Source organism: Aquila chrysaetos, chromosome Z, assembly GCF_900496995.4.
Source record: "Aquila chrysaetos chrysaetos chromosome Z, bAquChr1.4, whole genome shotgun sequence".
Taxonomy (NCBI): domain Eukaryota; kingdom Metazoa; phylum Chordata; class Aves; order Accipitriformes; family Accipitridae; genus Aquila; species Aquila chrysaetos.
In genome coordinates, this window is record NC_044030.1 from 31,043,979 (window position 1) to 31,068,388 (window position 24,410).

The 24,410-nt window shown below is 37.3% G+C and overlaps 1 protein-coding gene across 7 annotated transcripts in view; it reads left to right on the forward strand.

Moving 5' to 3' along the window:
* LOC115336528 (neuronal acetylcholine receptor subunit alpha-7-like) overlaps nt 1-4,646 on the forward strand; it is an 83,950-nt gene extending 79,304 nt beyond the window's left edge. For all 7 annotated transcript variants that reach the window (XM_030003681.2, XM_030003687.2, XM_030003683.1 and 4 more), the window contains one exon: nt 3,603-4,646. In XM_030003681.2, coding sequence (XP_029859541.2) covers nt 3,603-4,124 — 522 coding nt within the window. In that variant the 3' untranslated portion in view covers nt 4,125-4,646. The remainder of the gene's footprint in view (nt 1-3,602) is intronic.
* The last annotated feature ends 19,764 nt before the right edge of the window (nt 4,647-24,410 follow it).

Below are 24,410 nucleotides of genomic sequence, written 5' to 3' on the forward strand. Positions count from 1 at the left end.
CGACAAATTCTCACTTTTGAGGAACCTTGTTCAATGATCTGACAGCTGAACTGGCATACATTAAAAAAATACCATCAGGAAGAAAAGAGTGTGGAAAACATTACTGGGAAGCATAGATGACAAACTGTGAAAGCTGTAGACCAGGCAAGCTGACAGGGCTGAGCGATCTTAAGAGAAAAAGGGTGAATGCTAAGTGTGTAGAGAAGAGGCTGACCCCACAAAAGTGGCACTAGTCCTCTGCAAGGCACGGGCAAGAGTCAGTCATTAGGATTCATGGCAAAGTCTTCATTTTAATTTTTTTTTCCTGTCCGCCTATGTCAGGTGTTTCATACAGAGACACCCTGAAAAATTTTTGGTCAATAAAAACCAGGAATCCAAGATAGCCATCTGCAGAAAGAAGGAAATTGCTTACTTGAAATTTGCTCTCTGCAGTTACCAGTCCCAGAAGATACCCCTACCACCTACTTACTCCCCACACCCTCCTTATCCTGGCAGAGTCAGACATCAGTTTATTGCAAAGCTCTAAGCCTGATTAATTGGATATTGTTACAGGATTGTTCTCACCTCCTGCTTAAATGGAATTAGCTGCTGGAATAAGTTGCAGGGGAAAGCATTGGGCTTGTGTGGGAGCAGTTCCAGACCTAGAAGATTTAACTGACCACATTACCTAAACACTCACTTTCTAAACTATTTACAGTTGAGCAGCCTCTTTTCCCTTCCTCTCAAGGGCTCTGTGCTTGGCCTTTGAATCAGAAGAGGGAGGACATGTGCATATTAGTATTTAGCCTCTCTGTAGGTGCTCATTTCTTCCCTTACTCCACTGCCGAAAATTGTACCTTACTTTCTATTAATCTTTGGTGACTTACTAAAGCCAACTTTTTCCAAGAGAGTTTAAATCCAAGGTGTTCTGTCAGGCCATTTGTTAGCTACTCAGCTGAGAAGTGAGAGCAGTTGACTACTTAACATTTTTGATGATGTCTGCTGAGCTAGCATGGAAAAGAGCACTAAAGAAGGTCCAGCTAAGGAGCAGTTTGGGAGTGGATAACATCAGGCATGGGTTACAGCTCCATCAACCTACCTCTGCTGACAACCAAGACTGTTGCACAGGTGAGAGATGTGGAGAGACCAAGCATAGAGAGAAGAAAGAATTCTGTGGGAAAAGGCAAGAGCACTCTGGCTCTTTGCTGTGCCTAAATCAGGTTCATTAGGTTTCAGGCTTTTCTTTTGATGTGCTTTGAACCTGGACATGCACAGATTTGCTCAGGTGCTGATGCCCCTGCTCAGGACAGCTTTAATTGGAGACTCCCCTCTGGACTAGGACAGGCAGGTGGCTGTGTTGGGAGCTAGAAGTACAGCTGTATTATGGTTAGGGGGGGACCTCTGAGGTTAGGATGTTGAACTCTGAGGGCAGCTGTACCTATGTCCTTTCTTCACAGAAACCCAGATATGATAACACAGGTGAGAACATAGATTCATACCATCATGCCTGGGCTGTTTTCCAACAACCCTTATGCTGCAGCTGTGTCCTGAATTAATTGGTATGACAAGAACAGATTGATGCCTGAGTGTTTGTGTTTTCAAGGAAATAGGGCATTTGGAAGTTCAAGCAAATTAAAAGTTGTGTTGCTGTCTTCTGTGTATTTATTATTCTATGGAAAATGGGTTTGGTTGTATTTATAAATGTAATTTCCCTAAGCAATAAACACTTTGTCTTGAAAGAAAAAGTAGCATTCCTGTAGAACAGATCTTTTCCACCTCACATCTTCCGGAGCTAAGGCAGACATACTAAGATTTTCTAATAAGAAAGTTTTTCTGGCTTAGTATTTTGGAATTTCACAGTACTGCAGAATTAATGTCTCTCTCCCTTTTGCCACTGACACTGTTGAAATATTCCTAGCAATTAAGACCTTTATTATGTTCCATTTTATGTCCATAAGCAGTCAGAGGACATTGTAATTAAGTAAGTTCAATTAAACGCAGGATCGACTTTTTAGGCTGCTATGTTATAGTTTTCTATTTGTCCATGGTGACCACAGAGGAAATAATGAAATATTTAAAGACCCCAATGAAAAGAGAACAATATGAATCACAGGAAAATAGTCTTTCAGGAGGAAGAAGAAAAGATTCATCAGTGGGAGAACAGAAGAAAGGCTCACAGAAAATGGCATGGGGCTGTGACCCAGAAGACCTCACACTGAAGAATTTAAAAATTGTGTAACCATCTTCCACTGGTCATTGGTTTTGCTTTTACAATTATTATTCCCACCTGTGGTAATTAATGCCGCCTCCTTTCTGAAATTATGCTTGTCATTACAGCAGCAACTCAAAGTGCCAGCTGTAATTTCCCCATCCCTGCATCTGTACTGTGCAAACACAGGAGACAACTCATCCCGCTTCTAAACCTTGGAGGCAAAGTGTGGTCCTGAGTCAAACATGGCGGAAGTGACTGGAGCAGGATCACACAGGGGAGCGTGGGCCAAGGCTCAGAACTGAAACCAAAGACCACGTCTGTTCTCTCCTCAACATCAGATTATTTGACTTGCAACCAGAATGATAAAGTCATTAGAGGCCACCAATTAGAGGGACTCTCACAAGCACATTGCAAATGTCCATTTTGTATATACAGTACCTGAAGGACTTTATAATTACAAGATTTTACTGATTTAGGTTGCTGCCTTTCACACAAGATGTTACTGATTTCACAGCCTTTTTACTGCCTTTCACAGCAAACAATGTTAACAATAAGAATCATAGCAGGCTCAGATTTCAGACAAGACATCTGAAGATCAATTCACGGGGAAAAAATGCTGGATGCATTCTCTGAAGTTAGCCCATTTGATGACCTTGACAAGAAACATATGGGGCACAATCTGCCATGTGCAGGTTAGAGCACTCTCATGATGCACCAGAGCAGTTGTACACCAGAGCACAGGGAAATGACAGTAGTTTATAATAGCATTCAGATTTTGAACTGCCCAATTTAATTGTTTGACTACTATTCTTTTGAAAAAAAGGCCTGCTGTATTATGTGGCTGAACTCTTCAAATGGCTTTCAAATTAAAAAAAACCAACAAACCCAAACAAAGCAAATCAACCAAGGCTATTTATTTAGACTTAAACAATAGAGATGGGGGTGGAGAATGTGTTAAAAACAGCTGTTAGTCTGTTGTATTGGTTTTTTTCCGGCAGAATCCAAACATTGGCCCTCCAAATATTTAAATATATTTCTTTCCATCCTATCTGAGAAATGGTTGAAAATCATGCAGCCAATTTTGTGCACTCTGCTCAATTACAGAGAACTGGGATTGTTTGCTAAAGATCAAGAATCATATTGTAAAGTAAGAATTTACATTGCTTTTGCTTTATAAGCAAAGTGGGCATTGAACACCTCTATGTTCAAGACATATCCAAAAAAAGGTCATTCTTGGGAAGAAGCCAGACCCCCAAAAACCCCATTTGAAAGCAGATAGCTGGAAAACACAGAGAGCAGGCAGTCTTTCTAAAGGACCGTACAGACTAACTGTAATAGTCATGAAATGTTTCAAGAACTTTTAAAATGCAGAAAAGTTCCCTTTATTTCTATTATGATCACTCTCTTTCAGGTCCGTGTCATTCTGCTGAATTGGTGTGCTTGGTTTTTACGAATGAAAAAACCTGGGGAAAAAGTAAAGCCCCTCTCTTGCAAATACAGCTATCCCAAGGAGCATCTGAGTGTAAACAGCATGGAGATGAATGTCCTACCTGGGCACCAGTCCAGCAATGGCAACACGATCTATAGCTACCACACAATGGATAATCCATGCTGCCCCCAGAAGAAAGATCTGGGTAGCAAGAGTGGAAAGATTACTTGCCCCTTACCAGAAGATATGGAGCTTGTTCAAAAGAAAGCTTTAATGGATACTATTCCGGTGATTGTGAAGATCCTGGAGGAAGTCCAGTTCATAGCAATGCGCTTCAGGAAACAAGATGAAGGTGAAGAGATCTGCAGTGAGTGGAAGTTTGCAGCTGCTGTCATAGACAGATTATGCCTGGTTGCATTTACCCTTTTTGCCATCATTTGCACATTTACAATACTCATGTCTGCTCCAAATTTTATAGAAGCTGTTTCAAAGGATTTTGCATAAGGATTTCAAAGATGAGCGCGATAATTTAAAAGTTAGTATTGCCAGTAATTTTGCTAGGTAATTTAACTCAAATAGAGAAGTGTACTTATATGTGCTAACATACACAGATGGGGATGAAAATAATTTCAGGAGGTAATTATTCCTGATGTTAGTGATTTTAGTTACTGAATAGTAAACATATTGAGCTCTGTTACTTATTTCATAGACTAGTGCCCTGTGTACTTATGTCATGATCTGTGACAAATGATAGACAAGAATTCAAATCTACAATATTACAAGTTAACACTAGTATCAATGTGTTACTATGAATTTGTGAACTTTTAGATACTGTTAATAATTTAAATGATCATTGTTGACTATAAGCTTTACAGCATTTTGTTGTTTTCAGTATATTTGTGGTTTACCATTTTTGTTTATTGTGGCTGTGACATTCACTTCTCAGATTTGACAGACATATGTCTACAGTCTTATGATCCTGTATACTGTATTTATGAAAATAAACTATCATCATGTTAGCTCTTACTAGTGCATTGACTGGAATGTTTTCTCAGTAAATATGTTAACAGAATGTATTTTTCCCAGAATATAACTTTTTTTTTTTTTTTTTTTTTTTAATTAGGAGATGTTGGTTGTGAGGTTGGAAAAAAAATTCATTCTCCATGCTGACAATCATATATATCATTAATGGTGCCTTCTTAGCTCTCCCGCTGCTTAACTGTTGCTGTCATCTTGAAACTCTACTTAATTTGAAATATCCCTGATCTCCTGGGACATGGTTGCCAGCCTAACACTAACTCTGTGTAATTAGGACAAAAATCTTATCTCTGCATAATGTGTAGGAAATTTGCCACTGATTTAATTGGGCTCAGATTTCATATTTAGTCTACACCACTAAAGTAGTACTTTTGGAAAATTCTATTAGCACAGTCCCCTTTCCAACTGGGTCAGTATGGCTTTGTTAAAAGGAGAGTGTAAAAGACTAATTTCACTTTGCTATATTTTAATGTAGCAATGTTTATCATCAATTTGCTGTCCATAAGTACCCTGATCTAATGTCTATCTATTAATTAAAAATAATCCAGTTATGCCAATTCCCTGGAAGATCAGGGCTAAAAAGCATTATTCTCAACAGCAGCTTCTTTCCACTCAGTACTGTGGGTGGGAATGACACCTCTGTTTGTGTGTTTTTATTTTGCTCACTGAGCACAGCAGAGCTACAAAAGGACACGGTCTGATGTAGACACCTTTCCTCTTTGGGCTAATGCAGCACTTCTCTGAATGTTCACTAAAAGAAAACAACAACCTATTATCTTCTCTGACTGACTTTCAACTTTCTGTTCTTCCAGTGTTTGTGTACCAAAATTAAGATTTCCCATATCTGCGTGACGGGATCCTTCCCACCATCACTGTTGAAGAGAAAGAAGCAGATCAGGGTGCTACTACTCAATGGAAAGTAATTCCATCTAAAAGGTGATGGTGAAGCGTAGTTCTACAGACTGAAGGAATATGCAACTATTTCTTTTAGCATAAGGTGCTTGAGCTCTTCCACCGTTGCTCTTCATTAGGTGGTGACGGTTCCCTTTAAGTAGAGATTTCATTGCAATGAATGTTACCTCTGTAGCTGTAAGATTAGATCATCACTCCAGTGGATTTATCACACTGCTTGGAGTTATGTTCGAAAAAGCGTGTAAAAGCTATTGGAGGTCCTGACTACAGTGACCTGTTTTGTATTTCACTTAGCTTTTGCGCTTCTTGCAATTACTTAGTTCTGCATGCAGCTCAAAGGGGTAACAATGGCTTATAGCCTTTACTGAAAATTCAATCCATATTTCAGAGAGATCTTGTTTTCCTTCATAGGAGCATTAGTGCTCTAAGTAACTCTTTCTGAGCCTGCAGGAGAAAACTCCCATGATCTCTGCTTCTTTCTCCTGCCCATTTTGCTGCTTCTACTTAAAAAATTGGCCTTGCTGTGGTACAGAATGCAATTCAAGAGGGGTTTGCCTGATAGAAACATCTAGCTGAGCAACAGAACTGGTCTGGGGGTTTGCGTTAGTGGTATCAGGCTCTGCCCTTGGACAGCAGCTAAAAGGCTCATTGTAATTTATTGCTCTAGTTATGGGGACAACCAGTAGATAAAAAGCCTATATACCCGATTACTTCTGCAGCTTGTGATGCAGGATATTAAATGAACTTTAGAACTCTTGTTCAAGGGCCACTAATATTTATTCTTGAAAATCTCCATTTTTGAAAGTAATCTCCAATGACAGGATAAAAAGTAAAGAGCTAATGTTAAAGCACACAGTCACAATAACTTAGCATCCTAATGCAAAGCATTTTTTGTTACATGAAACACAGAGTTGTTGTGTAAGAGTATTTTTAACTGGATGCATACATCTTAGGATCAGAAGGAGGATGGAAACTGTCTGAAAACAACAGTGGAAAATTAATTTCAATCACTTTTTTATTTTATGAAAAAATATTTGCCAGTGCAAATAAAAAATTCCATTTATAGATTACTAACTTCTACTGTTAAATTGCCAGGGCTGGGTTGTCTCTTACAGAAATGTCGCAAACCTCAAATTGTGTTAGGGGTATGCAGTTCACAAGTCCTTACACTGGATTGAAACTGCTTGTTGCTTACTTTTTCAGATGACAAATTAAGGCAGATCCTTTTGATATCCAGTTGTCACTTGACCTTTTGGAAGGTAATAGCACTGTTACCACAAGTAGAATGACCTTGTGTGAAATGGCACAGAAAAATACTTTCTGTACATACAGAGCATTGCAGAATAAAGTGTGAATGCATTTAACATTTTCCTGAGAACAACAGTACACTTGGAAAGATTGATGCATCATCTGTATATACTGATTCACAGCTCTTCATGGCATCACTAGTTAGTGTCACAGAGTATCTGTCAAGGTATTACATACTTCTAAAAGAAGGAAAAATTCCCAAATCGATTACAAAGGGTAAATGGCAAAAAGACACTAACCCATAATAACCTTTACAAAATCCAGGTACTCAAGCAAATGTTACATAAAGAGTGATGGTCTTACCCTTCCCCGGTAACATGGAAACATAATAGTAAAGATCTTTGTGCACTTTCTCTTGCTGAGGAGTAGCTTATTTCTCAGAAGGCATGGCAGATTTCTGCTATGGAGGTATTCAGCATAAGAAGATGAGAATCTGTCCTGATTTATTCATAGGACATAATTTTAACTTTGACTCATGGGTTACCAGATTTTTGAAGTGACTTAACCATCTTGACTGAAATACCTAGATATACCTGAAACAATGTGTTTTCCATTATTTTTAGAACATTTTAGTCACCCTTGAAAGTTTGCTATTTTATGCCACCATGAGAAATATGGCTGTATAACTTCCAACAGTGAATATCAAGTATTTATTTACTACAGTACATAGTTCTTCCATTGAACATTAAGTTTTTAGTAAACACTATAATAAAGAAGTAGAGGATCATGAGCTAAAACCATTTTCTTATTCTAAATTACCATGTGCACAGGATAAGAGGATGGTATAAATCAGAAGAATGTTGGTGAAGAACAGGACTAATCTGGGATTTTAGTCAATAAGAGTGTCAAATACTGTGAAATCCTCACAGAAATAGAGGTGAATCCAGTTGAAATCCCTTCCCTTTTGTGAGGATCCTCTTGGCAGAATTTGGAAGAAAAATTTGAAACTCTGTAAAACACTCAGTGAGAGTATATCTGGGTTAAGAGGGTGGGCTGAGCAGTATCATTTGTCTGGAAGACTTCCTCTTCCCAGAATTATAAATCCAGTTTGGAATTATAAGCAAAACAAGGGTTTTTTTTTTTCCTCTTGATGACATGCAGACTAAGGGAGAAAGGACACAAAACATATGAAACTCCAAATTTCAATTTAGTAAGAAAGCATGTGCTCAGAAAGCTGGCTCCCTTTCTTTCTTGTTGGATGAACTGGAGGCTACTAAGGGTCTACTTGTACAGGTTTTGCATAGACAAGAGTAGAAGTGTCTCGTGGGTTTATATTTGATACCACAGCTGTTAAAGGTAGACCCCATCACAACTGCTTTCTGTCACCATTTAAGATGGTCTTCAGATCTCTAACTCCAACTTCTTACCAAGTCTGTTGAATCATACAAATCATTCACACAGTCTTTCTCCTGTCCCAGTATAGAAGCAAGAGCAGCTGTGTCTCAAGTGCTTTCAACAGATGCTTAATCTTAAACCTCCAATAACAGAGAATTAGGTTTCCCTAATGTATCATTGACATATTTTATCACTTCTTGTTAATCTCTAGCATATAAATGAATCTACTAGACTCAATCATTTAAAACCCACCTTTCATATGAGAAGGCAAAGTGTCAAGATCATTAGCAGACTCAGTATCAGTAAAAAAAAATTATTTATGGTGGTAATCACGATCATTATTAGCAATTAAAGTCCATCATCATGATCATCCATCATGACACAGTTATTTTAATATTGGGAAGATCTTGATCATGTCACAGTTATGATTTTGGACAAAAAAGTTTCCTAGTGCTTCAACATATAGTCAATTTCTTTCATGAACAGAAAACTCTGAGTTGTTATGCAGGCTATCAACACCATGCCCCTGTAGATTTTCATTTAATGGAAGAAATTGGTGAAGACCTTCCCAAGTAAAATGCAGTTTTGACACAGACCAGGTAGACTTGTCTGACTAAAGGAAAAAAAATTGGCAAGACAAGTGTTTGAACAAAATAAATGCAAATACAACTAGAATGTAGGAAAAGGACAGAACACTAGGAAAAAAACCATGCAGTCACTCTGATGGTAAACTCTAAAAAGAGCTAATATTGCAGAAAAGAGAACTTTGAAGATTAGCATTTTCAGGACACATGCTTATCTCATACAAGCTTTATATCTTTTGGGTTTTTTTAAATCCATTTATCAGAGAAAGCAGGATCTAAATTTCAGCCCAAGGACAGGAATATGGCAGTGTGGCTTTAGGAGTATCTATTTCTTTATATAGAAAATTATTTTTGGTGAAATAATTTGCATGGTTATATAACAACCAAAAAGTGAAAGTATACACAACACAGTACAGTGAGATGTCCACTGAGTTCTAATCAAAATAATTTTTAAGATCATATTTGTGACATACATGACTTTTAGACGCACGACATTGCATTCCAAAACTTTCAAGGCACAACCATTATTTACATTCAATGATAGAACATATTTAATCAGGGGAAGGTATGCTTAGGAATCCCAATATCCTTTAACTGTCTGCATCCCTCAAGATTACAGCTGTATATTCAGCTATTTTTGCAGAGTTGTGTCTCTTAAAAAGCCAACAACTAGCACTGGGTTTGTTTGTCAGAAATTTCATGTCAGATAAAGGCATGAAAAGGCCTTTTTTCATTTAAAAAAAAAAAAAAAAGAGCATGAAAAGTACAAGCAAAAAAAGCCAAAAAAAAGTTTATGTTGTGATGTTTTGTGAAACTTCCAGGAAAAAAACAGTAGGATTGAGGGTATTTCAGGTACAGATTTCTGAAATCTATGAAGTACAAAGTTACAGTACACACTGATATAAATTTAACTCTGACCCCATGTGGCAAGTCCTGAAAGCAACTTTAACACCATTCCCATTCTTCTGCGTTCTACCTGTACTAATGTCCAAAACTGAACACTATAGTAAATGTATGCCAGATTTCTACATATTCATACTTAAAACTGCACTTTGTCTAGCATGGTGCAGTAAATTCTAAACTTCACTTATGTCTCACCTTGTCACTGAGAAGACTGATGTGCAGCTCCCAGTACGGCTCACATAGGTGAGTTCTTTAATGGAGAGGAGGGAGGTCTTACATATACTTTTGCCTTTTATCACATGTTTGGTAGTTGAAAAGAATCATGCCCTCACAGATCACTTTGTATCCCATTACTTCTGTTAAACTCTTTGGATTAATTTCTTCACTAATTAATGTAGCTACACTACCAGTGAATGCAGTTAGTATACTTACAAATAATTCTTAACTATCACCAACTCTAAAGGAACACTGATAAGGTTTAATACATCTTAATTGCGTGCTTCCTTGATTTTATGCATTCAAGTTTCATTAAAACCAGTATTACAGGAAGAGCATACAGCTCCAGTCCATTCACCAAGTTTTGTCCCTGGATTATTTGCTTAGAATAAATCATTTCAGGGAAAACAGATCTTGAAACGAAACCATCTGCACCCTTCCCAGTGCTTCTGAAAAGCCTAATGAGTAGTCAGCTGATCCAAACTGGACATTCCCAGCATCTTGGGGTCCTTAGAATAATGCACAGCAGCAGCTTCTGTCACAACACCTGGAGATTAACACCAGGGAAACAGCTAAGCTGTTTTGAGAGAGAGGTCTAGTATATATATTTCTCATAAATAGAGAGATTTCTTTGGAAACGCTTATAGCATGGTTTTCATTCAACATCCTACGGAAGGTTTAGATTTGATCTTTTGTGCATTAAAAATGTACATTTTACAACTGAAGGTTTTGAACAGAAAAATGGAATTTCAAAGAAATGCTTACCTGTGATTGACAGTGTACCTGCTCTCGCCCCACTTACAGAGTGCTGAATGGTACTGCTGTGGATCAGCTTCACAGTTCTGCAGTTCAAAATAGATCACTGGTAACAATGGATTCATTTGCCTAGGTAAGGCATATCCTGTAACCATTTCTTCATCATCCCAAGGACTTGCAGTCAAAACCATCCCATGAACGAATACACTATCTTGAGGACATGGCCACTGATGAGAACATCAAAAAGTGGAAACTGTGAGTAAAATGTCACAGACAAAAATAATTTTTAAAAATGCACTCAGCATAAAATACTGAAGTTCATAAAGGAAGGGAAAAGGTGAAAGCCACAGAAACTCTGAAAATAGATTTACCAAAATTATTCTAAATTTCATTTTAGTTAGAAATAATTCTGATTAAAAACTTTCCCTAGTTTTTATGAGCTCTAAATATGACCAAAATATATTGTTGATCTGCCACCTCACATATGCTCGCAGATCCAGGAACTTCCCATAGATCCTGTACAGAATAGTCTTTAGGAGGTCTCGTTCTCTGGGGTCTTCACTGTCAAAGAGATCCAGCAGAGATAGTACAAACTTCTGGTCAATGTATTTCTTGGCTACGTTTGGTTGAAAGTCAGGCGATTCCAGGAACTGGAGGAAGAACTCCATGTGATCTGGAGTTAAGAATTTATTTTTAATTGATTAGCACTGTCAGTTTTATTTTATTAAGAAAAATTACTCCTTGATAACTCTGGTAACAAATGTCAAAAGTACCTCCAAAACTCGCAGATGCCTATTTTTCCTGAGAAAAGGTTCTTTTTAATTTCTAAGCAAAACCACAAGATTTTTCATTTTAGAATCAATAGAAGAGTGGTGCAGAATGGCCTTTACATCTCTGGAGAGTCTGTCAGGCCATGAGGACTATTCAAAATGGCAGCTGCTCGCTCCCTTTTTCCTCTTAGCTGGGGGCAATGAAAAAGAGGCATCCTATCAGAAGAATAATACAGACAGCTAGCACCCATGACCCAGAACTCTGTGGCAAACAAATGTATTTCCGTATAGGATGTTGGAGTTTGTTCTTTTCTTTTTTTCTTTTTTACCTGTCAAAAATACTTGTGGAAAAGAAAAATCAGAGAACCAGAAAGACTTTAGATGACCTTTTTTTGATCCAAGACTATAAAATCTGAGCATTTTAGTTAATGCTAGTTGCAAAATTTAACACTGTGTACTTAAATCGTACTTAAATCATACTTGCTAAACTTCTTTAGAAGTTTATGGCTAAGTTCAGCCCATCTGAAGTACTTTTAAACAGCCTTAGTGGGGTGGATGACAGACCCTTCTAGCCCAGTATCCAACTTCTAACAGGACCAATAATGTCTATGATCCGACTATGCCTTCCTAAACTGAAATTTATTTCTACAGCTTTGCAACTAATAGTCCTTAATGAATCTAACAGGCCACATGGTATGTGTTGAGAAGTTGAGAATATAAAACATGTTTATGGCTAATGTGAACAGTTCTACATATGACCAGCATATTGTTATACTGCATTTTCTAAGCACTCTGAATCCTAAGATACTTTGACTTCACAAGGAAGTCAGAGATGAGGCACAAAGATTTTCACCAGTTCTGAAAGCTTCCAATTTTATATTTATGTGCCATCAAATGTCAAACTCTCATTGTGGAAGTGTGCTTAATGTTACATAGCATAGGCACACAATAATAAGTAGAAGGAAGTGAAAGTGACAAAAGGGAAGTTTCTACAATAGTGATAGGGTGGACAAGACCCTGAACAGGAGAAGTTGAGGTTTTAGGACTGTAGCATACAGAATCTCAAGCACTTGCCCAGCTCCAAACGCAACATTTGAAATGCCCTGTTTGTCAAAGTCCCTTGAGTATTCTTTGAAGATGTGTCCACTGCATACTGCCACTCTAGCAAATCTCTCTGCTAAATTCCTGCTGCTGCTGAATTTAAAAAAGAATGTGCTCTGGGATTAAGTGACCCAGCATATGCCAGCATGAACAGATGTAACATCAGCAGAAAAGACAGCCAGAGTTTCAGGTTGTCAGCAGGGGATGTTTGAAAGGCAAGTAGTGTTTGTGGTAACAAGGAGGACAGCTGGAGACTTAGTCCTCTCTAGTTATCTTAAAGTGACATCAATGTAAATTGGAATGCTGCTGTCAGAAACCTGCTAGACCACAGGCCTGGGAAAGCACCATTAAGCACATGCTATTCAAAGAGGAAAGGGAAACTGTAGCCCCTGGCAGGTCAGACAGATGAAGGTAATGACCTGATCTCAGAGATTGGTGCAGTGCAGTCGCCTGAAAGGCTCAAGCTGTGGAGGCGCTGACTGCCACATGGGCCACGAGGGCCATGCTTCAGCATGTTCTTCCTACTGCCCAGAAGTCTTAGCCTTGAAGAATAGCAGCAGATTGAAACCAAGTGTCCAGAAACAGACTTGACTAATGTAATGGTAATAACAAATAGCAGACTTTTCAGTGGGTGTGCTGTGTGAATTTTAGATTTTAATTCCAAATTACCTTTGGATAAAGGGCTACACAGCAAATTTGGGCCAGCCTCTTCTTTCATATCTCTGAGCAGCTCCCATAGTTAAAACTGAGAGAAATCAAGTTCAGCATGAAATTCCTATGCCATCTAGAAAGTCTACCCTGAGGACAATATCTTGCACCCAGCTTCCTGAAGGCTTCAGAGGATATGCTGCATTGGCCCACAGAGCAGGAACCTGATTGTTTAGAAAACTGCTGTAGGTGTTCTCTGTCTCTTCTGACATAACCACAAAACCAGCAATAGCTTCTCTGAGGGTTTCCAAAGAGCTCTAAAATAAAGATCTAGAAGTGTTGTCATAGAATCAGAAGTGGACCACTTATCCCTTATTCGTAGCTATGTTTTTGCAACAGTTGCCTCTATAGGATAAGAATAACATGCTTCTTATGCGAAAGACAGTCTCAACTTTTGGTATTTGGGTATTTGTGGGAGGATGTCAATGGCATGAAGCAGACAGATTTACACCATGGGCAACTAAGGTTGTGAAGTGAAAATCTGGGCTTTTGGAAAACTAAGGGTCAATGATAAGCATCTGCAAAGCACTGAAGATTCTTGTGAACTTGGCACAGTTCGTTAGTGAGAGAGAGGGACACCTGTTTTGTAAGGAGAAATGTCTTTTCCACAGTTCCTGGGGATGCATGTCAGGGCCTGTAGCTTGTCTGCACATAAAGAAAGACTAACTGATCTTCCAAAACTGGATGAGACAAAAAAAAAAAAAAAAAAAAAATCAACCATACATCTGTCAATGCTTTTCTTCCATGGCTGTTAAAAGATGGAAGTGGTAGGCACTGTGGATGATTGGACAGCAACAACCTTGTTTGTCATTTTAGACAGGTTTTGGTGTAAAAATACTATACAGTGGCTTTTGTCATTATTTTTATTCTTAATTTTGGACATGAGCTTCCTTCCCATGGACACATCAAAAAAGCCTGGCTTTTGTCTCATTGACCGACCAGCACAAAATAGTTCCAGTTTTTGTAGCTCAGTGACCATATGTTTTCTACCACATATTAGTAGAGTCTTCTTGGCAAGATGACAAAGGGTTTTGCTCTCAGACAGACTGTGTAGTTTCTCTCAGTTGAGATATGTTTTTCCAGATGGCACAACTGAAGTCTGCCTGATGAATTCCCAAACAGACAAATGTGACAAGTGAAACAGGGCATTTGGCTAGTGGCAGAACCAGCTGTTCAGGGTTCAGTGTTCATCATGGGCAGCATCTTGCCATACTATTCACCACTTCTAAAGGGCAGTGGGCAAATAAGTTATTACACCTTCCCAGAAGTGCAACATGCTAACTCCCTTACAGTAGGAACTCCCTGGTGTGCTGCTAAAGTTCTTCTCTGCATCAGAGGAAATCTCACTCAGAGTTCTGTATTATCTTGAGCTCAGAGCTGAGATTATGGCAGGTACCTGACAGGGGAGTACTAATCTGTTGCACAGTGAACATTTTAAGTACAGGGTGCATCTATTGAATATTTAGCAGCGGTTCACTGTGCTCACAAAACACTGCACCCATCAAGGCAGTGACAAGCTCCCTTGCCTGACATCGGATTTTATTCATAACCAAGCTCAACACCAATATCACTGAGTATCTGTAAACCTTCTAAGGAGTAAAGGTGAAAGTTTCCTGACAGGAAAATCCATTAAGAAACGACACATCTCTAAAAATGATGAGCTGTGGTTAAATCTGTTGTCCCATTCAGCCATCCTTTCTAGGCCTTCTCTGAGTTTATGAAATAGTATCAGAAGTAAGGCTAACAAATACTAGTCATGGCTGTAATTTTTTTTTTATCTAGACAGGTAATTCTTCTCCCCTCAACATACACAGAAGTAGAATACATTTCTTCTTTTCTGACTGCAGTGTAGGGTTTGGTGTTGGCCTGTGCACTGCTCTGTTTGTACTTAACATGGAGAACGTTAACTGAGAAAGACTCTATTGTGGTGACCTGTGATGCGGTTCTAATGGAGATGGACCCCTTCTGACGGGTGGACCCAGAGCTACCTGATACAGACTGACTGACACAAAAAAAAAAAAAAAAGAAAAAAATCTTTCTATACTGTGATAGACATTACTAGAGAACTGCAGCTGAGAAACACGTACAAAGACACAGGTGCCGTGCTTTCAGCTGATCCCGTACTTGTGGTGAGTGTAGTTTCCAGGTAAAGACAGACAGACATGTGAGACTGTGTTGTCTATACTCACGGCAGAATTAGACATTACTTCAGTAAAAACACTACAAATGTCAAGTTACTGAATGAACGATAAAGGAGTGAGTGATTTGCACAGTGAGAAACACTTAAGCTCACAATACCTGCCAGTTTGTTCCTGTACTTTTCTATTGTAAGAAACATTAATGGCTGATCATCTCTATGATTCTTACCAATTGAATGGATGTAATGAAATCCCACTGGTTTTGTTGCTTACAAGCAGCATTCCTAAAATAGCTTTGAGATCAAGGATGATCAGCTACCAAAGCACAAACTTATCAAGTGAAATGTGGGTCCTTGCTTTCCCTTCTTAAGGGCATCAGAAGGGTGATTTTAAATAGGGAGCTTCCAGACAGGTGTCTACATTCACACCTCAGTATCTAAGTGCAGATCATCTTTGTTCTGAATGATCTTCAGAACCTTTGCTTTCCACAGATCTAAACTAATGGTTCAAGTACTTGGACCTCCAGAAAATGTGCTAGACCTAGTTTACAGTTTTGTATGGAAACACTCATCTTGCATTTGCAACAACAACTTACGGAACCCATGCAAGCTCACATTAGTAAAATTAGCTTGGAACATTCAGTGAGTCATTGTAAAACACAAGTGAAAATATTTTTATAATATGCAAGCAATAGACTGAAATCTTGATGTACTTGCTACTGAGACTAGATGAAAGAGCTCTTGGTGTCTGTTGGACATTGAAGTTGCTAAGACAATGAGTTCAAATGACTACCAGCAGCAGAAAGCTTTGTATAATAGCAGACTAATACAAAAGCATCTTCCACTTTCCATTTTGCTTTTCTTCTATTTCAGAACCATAGTAAAAGTGAGAGATATCGTAAATATTCAGAGACTTCTCTTAAAGAAAAAAAACATAAATTTGAAGGCAATTCAGATTTACATTATAGTGTAGTAAAAATTTCTAACATGAGGATGTAATGAAAATTATTAACTCTGTGATGAAGAGCAGCTGGGAATAATCAAATCTAACAAATCATTATTTGCTAAGTTCAAAACTTATTAAAAATCTTAATTTTATTTAACTTATCAAAACAAATTATTTGATAAGTTCAAAACTTATCTCCAGATTATGACACTTATACCAGCTGTCACCCAGTGCAAAATGAGCTACTTGACTGCCATACTTTTAACAGTTCATGTAGATTGTTCAATCTATCCACCTCCTGCCCAAGCACAGTGGCTAGTAGCTCTCAGCACTCTCACTTCCATCACTCAAGGAGAACGGCTGATGGAATACCAAGCTATCTACCTCCCAGCTTCACTCTGCCTCTGAATGTCTGCTCAGTATCTGTGTGCAGAATCCTTGCATGCAGCAGGGACTTGTTTCCTATGTGGTTGTCAAAAGCTATGTTGCTGTAGGGAAGCACAATCTCTGCTGAGAGATATCAATCTCTCTCATGTCATGTACAATAAGACAAAAACCCACCCAAACTAGATCTCTCATGCTGTGTCAGCCAACTAAACATCAGCTCATGGAATCATACCAATTTATTTCAGCAGTGGATCTGGCGACTCTTGAATTGCATTTAACACTTTACAAGTTACACAGTGACCAGAGAACTGGCTTTAAAAAATTATTCTCTACATAAAAGATAAACTTGGGGGACATTTCCTAAAGGTGTTCCAAAATCAATGCTTTTCATCATGTTCTAAGCAGAAAACATTGTACTGTTAAGATTACATTCTTTCAAATGCATTACAAAACAGAAATAAATTAAAAGCCTTCAAAATTATGGTAAAGCCAATAATAGTGTTCCTATAGGCATACAAGGGCAAATGTTCACAAGAAAAACATGGCATGATAGTGACTGTACCTGACTTGCTTGTGTATTGACTGTACAATATTGACTGCAGTGCCTGCCTGTGAAAAGAAAGCAGTATTTCTAAATGGATTTGGAAGCCTTAAGTGATAAGAAAAATCATCTCTACTGCTCAAATAAATTTTCATTATGAGGTATCATAGCAGCAATATACATCTTTTGTTCTACTAGGGAAAATACCATTCTTTTCTGGCAAACAGCTTTTATTACACATTCCCTTAGCTCTTATTTTAATTTATTTTCTAAAGAAAATTTTAACACTCACATCACCTAAAATGCATAAATCTCACAGCTGTTTATATGCTCACCCAGGAGCCAGAACTATGTGGGTGAAATGTTTTGCCTGCTTCTATTTACACTGATGTATTGCAGAGACCTGGTGTTTGACAGCATCCAGTTTCACCTAATTTGGTGGGAATTGTTCCATTAGCTTGCCAGAATCCAGCACTAAGACTTTTATTATTGTACCATAAAATGCCTAGTGCTTGCTCTGGCCCCAGGAATCCGTTCCCCCTTCTCTCTTCCCATACAGTTTGTGGGCCCATCAAACAGTAGCTTCTGGAAAACAGAAGAGATGGGAAGAGCTCAGCTAGTGAAGGCGTTGAACCTAAGTTAATCACATTTTTCACGCACTTCCCTTTTCTAAGAACCATTTACTCAAATGCAAGGAGTTTTTTCTGAATAAGGAAACTGAGAAAATCCCCAAAGTAGGTGCTCAACAAACTGAATTTACCATGTATTGAAATTCTCTCCTGATGCTTTTCTAAGTTGTGATCTGTTGTTGACTATGTATTGCCTGTTGTGCCTGCAAGACCAGCAGGTCAGCTGGACCAACGCACTGCTTTACCCCACCCACCTATTTTGATGGTTCCATCTACCCAGATATGCTGTTTACACTACTGGCCAGCATGGGGCATTTTGACAGAGGCTTTCAACAGTAAAATTTGTCCCAGTAGTATGCTTTTAATCATCATTCTTAACCAGTAACTCCCTGGAGGTCTTACTTCCTGAGGCATTTGAATTGTTACTCCCAAATCTTTATGCTGTGTAGCAGTTGTTTATACTTAGCAAAGGAACACTTTTCTTTAAAATAATTTTAAAAAAATCTGTTTTGATTAATCTTACGTGTTTTATATTCACTAGTCAAAACACCTTTGTGAAGATGTTCAAAAGCCCAAATGAGAATTTGTTGCTTAATGATGCTTTATGCAACAACTTCCATGGGTTAATCATGGATTATGATCAAGGTTTTTTTCACTTTTTAGCATTCAAAGTAGAGAAAATTTACATGAGTATTAAAAGCTTTGACTTTTTATATGTTATATGTATATTTACTATTTCATTAGATAAGACTGGCTTCACCACAAGTACTCTTTTGTTAGAAGTGAGTTTATTAAAGAGTGAACTGGTTTTCACTCTTTTTAACCAACAATCTTTACAATATAGAATAGTAGAACTAAGAAGGATAGAAGTGACACTGTCATACCAGGAAGTTTGGACAAGATGGTGTTAGCAAGTGCTTGAAAAATATCGTCACTTCTTTTTCCTGATCCTTATGACGTTGTTCATGGCTGCAACTCAAGGATTATTATAATTAAAGTATTTATCTCTTTACACTGAATAGAGGGATGAAAATAGAAAATAGGAATCCATCAGAGCACTTTTCACCAGAAGCCTCATCTTGTCTTTTCTTTTTTCTTTGCTCATAGGAAATACTTCCACAGAATATTTGGCATTATGAGCTTATTTACATGGCTCACTCCAAAATTTAGTCTGCTATTCTGCACCAACTATCTACTTTCTCTCAGCTAGTTAGTAAAAGAATAACTACACAGGAAAAATACATTTCTTAAATTTCATTTCCAGGAATTAATATACAATATATTTTTAAATTCTGCACAGTATCTAGTACATTGAATTGTAGACTATGAATACTATTTAAATTCAAGATAGATGCTTAAAATTAAAGTGTTTATTAATACTTTATGTTGATCATTCTAAAGACAATTTTCATTGTTTCCTACATAAAGAAGCTTATTCTTCTCAGTATGCTTCTAATTTTGCCATTAAACTCCTTATGTATATTCCTAAATGAGACTTTAAACATAAGAAAATGAATTAAAATTTTAATGCTGTTACTTAATTATCTTAGTACTAGGTGTTATTAAGTCCTTGTTTCAAGCCCAGAGGAGCAAAGTTTATTAAATATTTTGTTCTTTATCTTCCCTATATTCTAGGGGAGGGATCTCCTTTATTTTGCTAGTACTTCAGTTTATTGCTATAGAATTCTAGTTTTTATAATTAATATTATACTACTTACACAAACTGGAGTTTTTTTCCCTAACAGAGAGCTATGATGCAAGTAAATTGATTTGGTTCAAAAACTAGTTCTAAAAGTTGAAGCTGATGCCATCTTCACAAATGAACTCATATGTGTTTTGTCGCCTGATGGATTTAGAACAGAAATTTAAAGAATTAGAGACCTTGCAGAAACTGGCAGATAAATAGTAAAAGTATGATTTACAGATCAGGTTATTCAGAATGACACAGGGCATATTAACAAACATGTATTTCTAAACTCATGAGCTGTCATTATTGAAGCCAGAAGCACTCAGAGCAAACAATCAAAATTAGTTTCTTATGTACTTAGCTGTCTACAATCAATGTGAAGAGTTTTCAAATTAAATAGAACAGGTATAGGAAGAAGGTAAATCTTGTCATCTATTCTGATGAGCAGAAGCAAAGATAAAAAGAGGCCAAATGACTTGCCCAGGGGATCTGTGGCACAATCAAGAATTGTAAAAAAATCACTGCAGTTCTACTCTAAAACCTTAAGCATAAACTAACTTTTTTTTTCCTTCTTGTTTATGCATCCATTAGTTTGTATTGAAAGTCTCAAATTTCCTTATCCTGAATGTTTCTAAGCATATAATATTATTTTGGTTCAGCTGCTATAAATGTCCTGCTTAAGCAGATTTTAGAGGATTACTGGGGTCCCCCTAGGAAAAATGAATAAGATTTAACAAATATAATATTGAGAACTTGGATCTGAACAGCTTCTTGGTATTCCTTTAAAGTGTTCCTTTGTGAAATCAGAAAGCATAAAACCACTAGCCCATGAAAAGTGTTTATTTGTGCAAAACCATGTATAACATATATGTAAGTATATAACATAAAATGTATAAATACTAAGAAGTAACTCATTAAAACATGAGTTGATAGGAAATGGGTTGAAAAGAACATCCAAGAATTCTGTGTTACATACATACACAAGAGAAGCCAGATCTAACGAGTACTACAGCCATTCCTCCTTATTATTTCTGCTTAACAGTGATTGTTAAATCAAATTTGCCCTTTAAGCTACAAAGTATAATTCATTTAACATAATTAGTTTAGAAATATATTTAAGAAAAACCTACAAACCTGAAACACTAAATTGGCATTCCCATGCATTCTGAGGATTTCTGAATCAAGTCAGAGGAAGGCTTCAATGTATGCTTTAAGATCTTGGAAAGTACCATCCACATGGGCAAAACACACACCTGTTGCAGAAATACGTGTGTGTGTGTATGCATATATATTAATGACATACCTATTAAAATATTTTCTTGTGACTTAAATTGTTAAAAATGAAGTATCAGGCTATACATATAACATCAATATAAACGAAGGATTGTGTTTAAAGTATCTGAAGGTATATGTAATTCACCATAAGAAAATATCTGTAGGAAGACACTTGCAACTGCACATGGATGTCAAACTTTTTTCATAGGCAGTGACAGATCCATATGAGCTTTTGACATATTCAAATTAACATAAGCAGTATTTAAAAAAATTTTTTAAAAAGTTTCACATTCACGTGTAATATATTAACATGCATTAGCATTTCAGGAAAAAGATTTTGAGACAGAATATTTCCTCCCTCTTTTTAAACTTCAAACTGAAAACCAAATTGTTGCTTGAGGGAACAATGTAAAAATAATAGCTAGATGCAAGATGTGGCTTGTGATACCATTTACACAAAACAAATCATACACAAAATAAAAAGAACAATACAGCTTTCCAAAGCCTGACTGCTGAGCTAAAAGCCTGACAAGAATCAGCTTATATATCTTGATCATTTGTCTGCCTTGCCTTCCAGATGAGCTGCATTATTCTGACGCATGGGTAGGGAAGTTTAGAGCACCTATTCAAGTACTGGGAGACACGGACCTGAAACTGCTCCATCCCAGGCATCCTGGATAACTTCATAACTCAGAAGATGTGATTTTCAGCAGCCACACCAGATAGTGGAGTTCCCTCTTCAGCCATCTCTCATTGCTCGTTTTCTCCCTTTTGCTCTATTCTTCCATAACACAGGCTGCTGCCCTATCTGTTGTGCCAAAACAACTGGATGTGTTATAATTACAGCCTGTCGTATCAAAGAAAAAAACAACCCATACTAGCTCATCAGACAGTAACCTGCAGTGGATCAGCAACTGCCATGGGATGGGTAGACAGCTGCTGGCAGGAAGCAGTACAGCTGCTCCAAAACAAGACATTGCCTTCATGATCCACAAGTCCTGTTCTTGTGTTCTAGGCATGTATTTCACATACAGAAAGTCAACAATGTGCAGTGACTGCAGCTCCACGCTAGGTAATGGAGTCCACCTCAGCCACCTGCTGAATGTGCTGTTATATACCATGTCATTGTTTTGTGGGGCTCTGATTCTTTAAGGGTATCATCTCCCTCTGAATTTGGCCAAGTCAAAGAACAGATGTATCAAATGAATGCACTGGTAGTAGGATACACAGAACTCCTGAACCTTGCAGAAATATGTAATCTTTATAGTTGTGCTAAATCCAACAGGATCTCTAAGGACTAAAAAGGATGTGTAATATACAATAATCTCTTTAGTATCCATACAGCCTGAAGATCTGTTAACTTTTTTCCTGATTTTCATATCAAGTTCACTCTGATCTGAAATGTTGCTCTGTAAAACCACCAGTGAAGTATCATACCTGCTGCATACCCTTTTGAGTTTTCTAGAACATTCTCAGAATGCAGCTTGAAATGGAGGGTTTTGTCTTCATTTCCCACCCCAGCTGTCATTCTGGAATACTCTGCCTTGACTATGGAGGACAATACAAAGCTTGCCACTCTGTCAGACATACCAACAGTTCTGCACACAAAATACAGGTACCATAAAAACTTTAGAAATCCCAGGATCTGTTTCAAGTTTTAACACTAAAAATTAAAACCCACAGTGCAGCTGAGCCAAATGAACCACCTGCTGTCACTGAACAGGAGGGGGTTTATTTATTCTTCTTCTACTCTCTGACATGAAGAAAGAATTAAGTAAAACAATTAGGTCAGTTTAGCTATTTGCAGATAATACTTTGTAAAGTAATGCTCAAAGAATCTACAAGTAAGATTCATGATAGAAAATTACTAAATAATGCCAAGCTTGAATCAAGAGTGCCTCCTTGCAATTCTGCCTACTGATCAGAAAGCTTTGCATGTGGGAAAGGAGGGACACCACCAATATAATTTATGATAGAAAACAGCAGTTTTCTCCATAAATAGCTATAAAGACTCAAACTGAATTTTAGCATATTGCTTAGATGCATGGGGTGAGCTTGATCCTAGCTGAAGACTCTTGTTTCTGTGTATCACATAAAACAAACATGAAAATACACAATCATTCACATTCATGGAGCACAAACATAATACCTGAGACTGAATGAATTCTTCTACTCAGATTTTCAGTCAACTGAAAAACTTTCATCCTTTTTTAAAGATATATTTATCTGATTCTGTATATTTGTCGTCATCTTTCAATGTGCCAGAAAAAAAAACTCTTTAAGACTGTACAAACACATCTCTGATCCTAGCTACAGTACCTTGCCCTCCCTAGCTCAGGGTAATTTCAGCTGCAGTATTGACAGATATCTACTGAACATTAAAAAGACCAAAGAAATAATATTTTGTATTTCCAAATCTCCTGTTTTCTAGAATCTAGGTGAGATGATTGATTTTTTTTGTCATATACATAGAAGTGGAAGTGCTTTTATATCACAATCAGTTCCTTTCAGTTGTTAAAGTACAAACCAGTACTATTAGTACTAGAAAATACCTATGTCAAGCAGTAAAAAATCATGTAGATATTGAATTTTCAACATCATACATAAGAAATTGCAAACCTGATTTGACTATGGTCAATGCTGCAGCTGCATATGTATACTGTATATCCTTTCTTTGCCTTATTACCTATGTGGATGAACAGCTAATTTTGCCCATGTACTTACACAAGTGCCCAATTTCCTATGTAAACAGAATTAATGCATGTGCAAAACAAACACTTGTTATCACTTTTTTCACTTGCAGCCTCAAACTCTGGTCCTTAGTGTGATTCGATGTTCTTGAACCATTTTTGTCTTAATTTCAGATAATGACTGTGTAGAAAAAGGCTTTCAATTTCTATACAGAAATACTAGTTTCTTAGTAAGAGATAAATAAAACTTAGCAGGCATACAAACCTTCTAAAACTAATGTTACATCATCACTTTTTAATTACATATGTGGACACGAACAGACTCTATCAAAGACATCAAAAAGCATTTTCATTTAGCTTGCCAAATTAAAAGCAGAAACATTTTCAAGGTAATGAGAAAAATGAAGACAGGTATTATTATGTGCTCTGACTTTTATCTCAAAAGGCAAATATCTGTGACACAGTAAACAAGAAGTAACAGTTAATAAAGAAGTGAATATGAGAAGGCTATAATTCTACCTCCTAAATTTGATAGAATTAATTTGCTTTCAAGACCATTGCTAGAAGCAGAATGAAAACCAAGCCAAGAAACCTTTACATGGTGTAGTAAAGGAATATGCAGATGCTTTGCAGAGTTTGTCTTAAAGGTCTGATACATCTGCTTCTTACAATTTAATTCTGTGTTACCTCGTGGTTTTGCTTTTCCACACATTTTTTTTCTGGCGTTAGTAGATTTTTCATTTTTTAGAGTCTGGTAATTAAGAAAAAAACCAGATTAACAGAGTTGATATTCTCATGGATGTAGCATCTCTTTGAAATACTTGGATAATGCCTAGGAACAAAAGCTATCCATTTTCTCTAGACTAG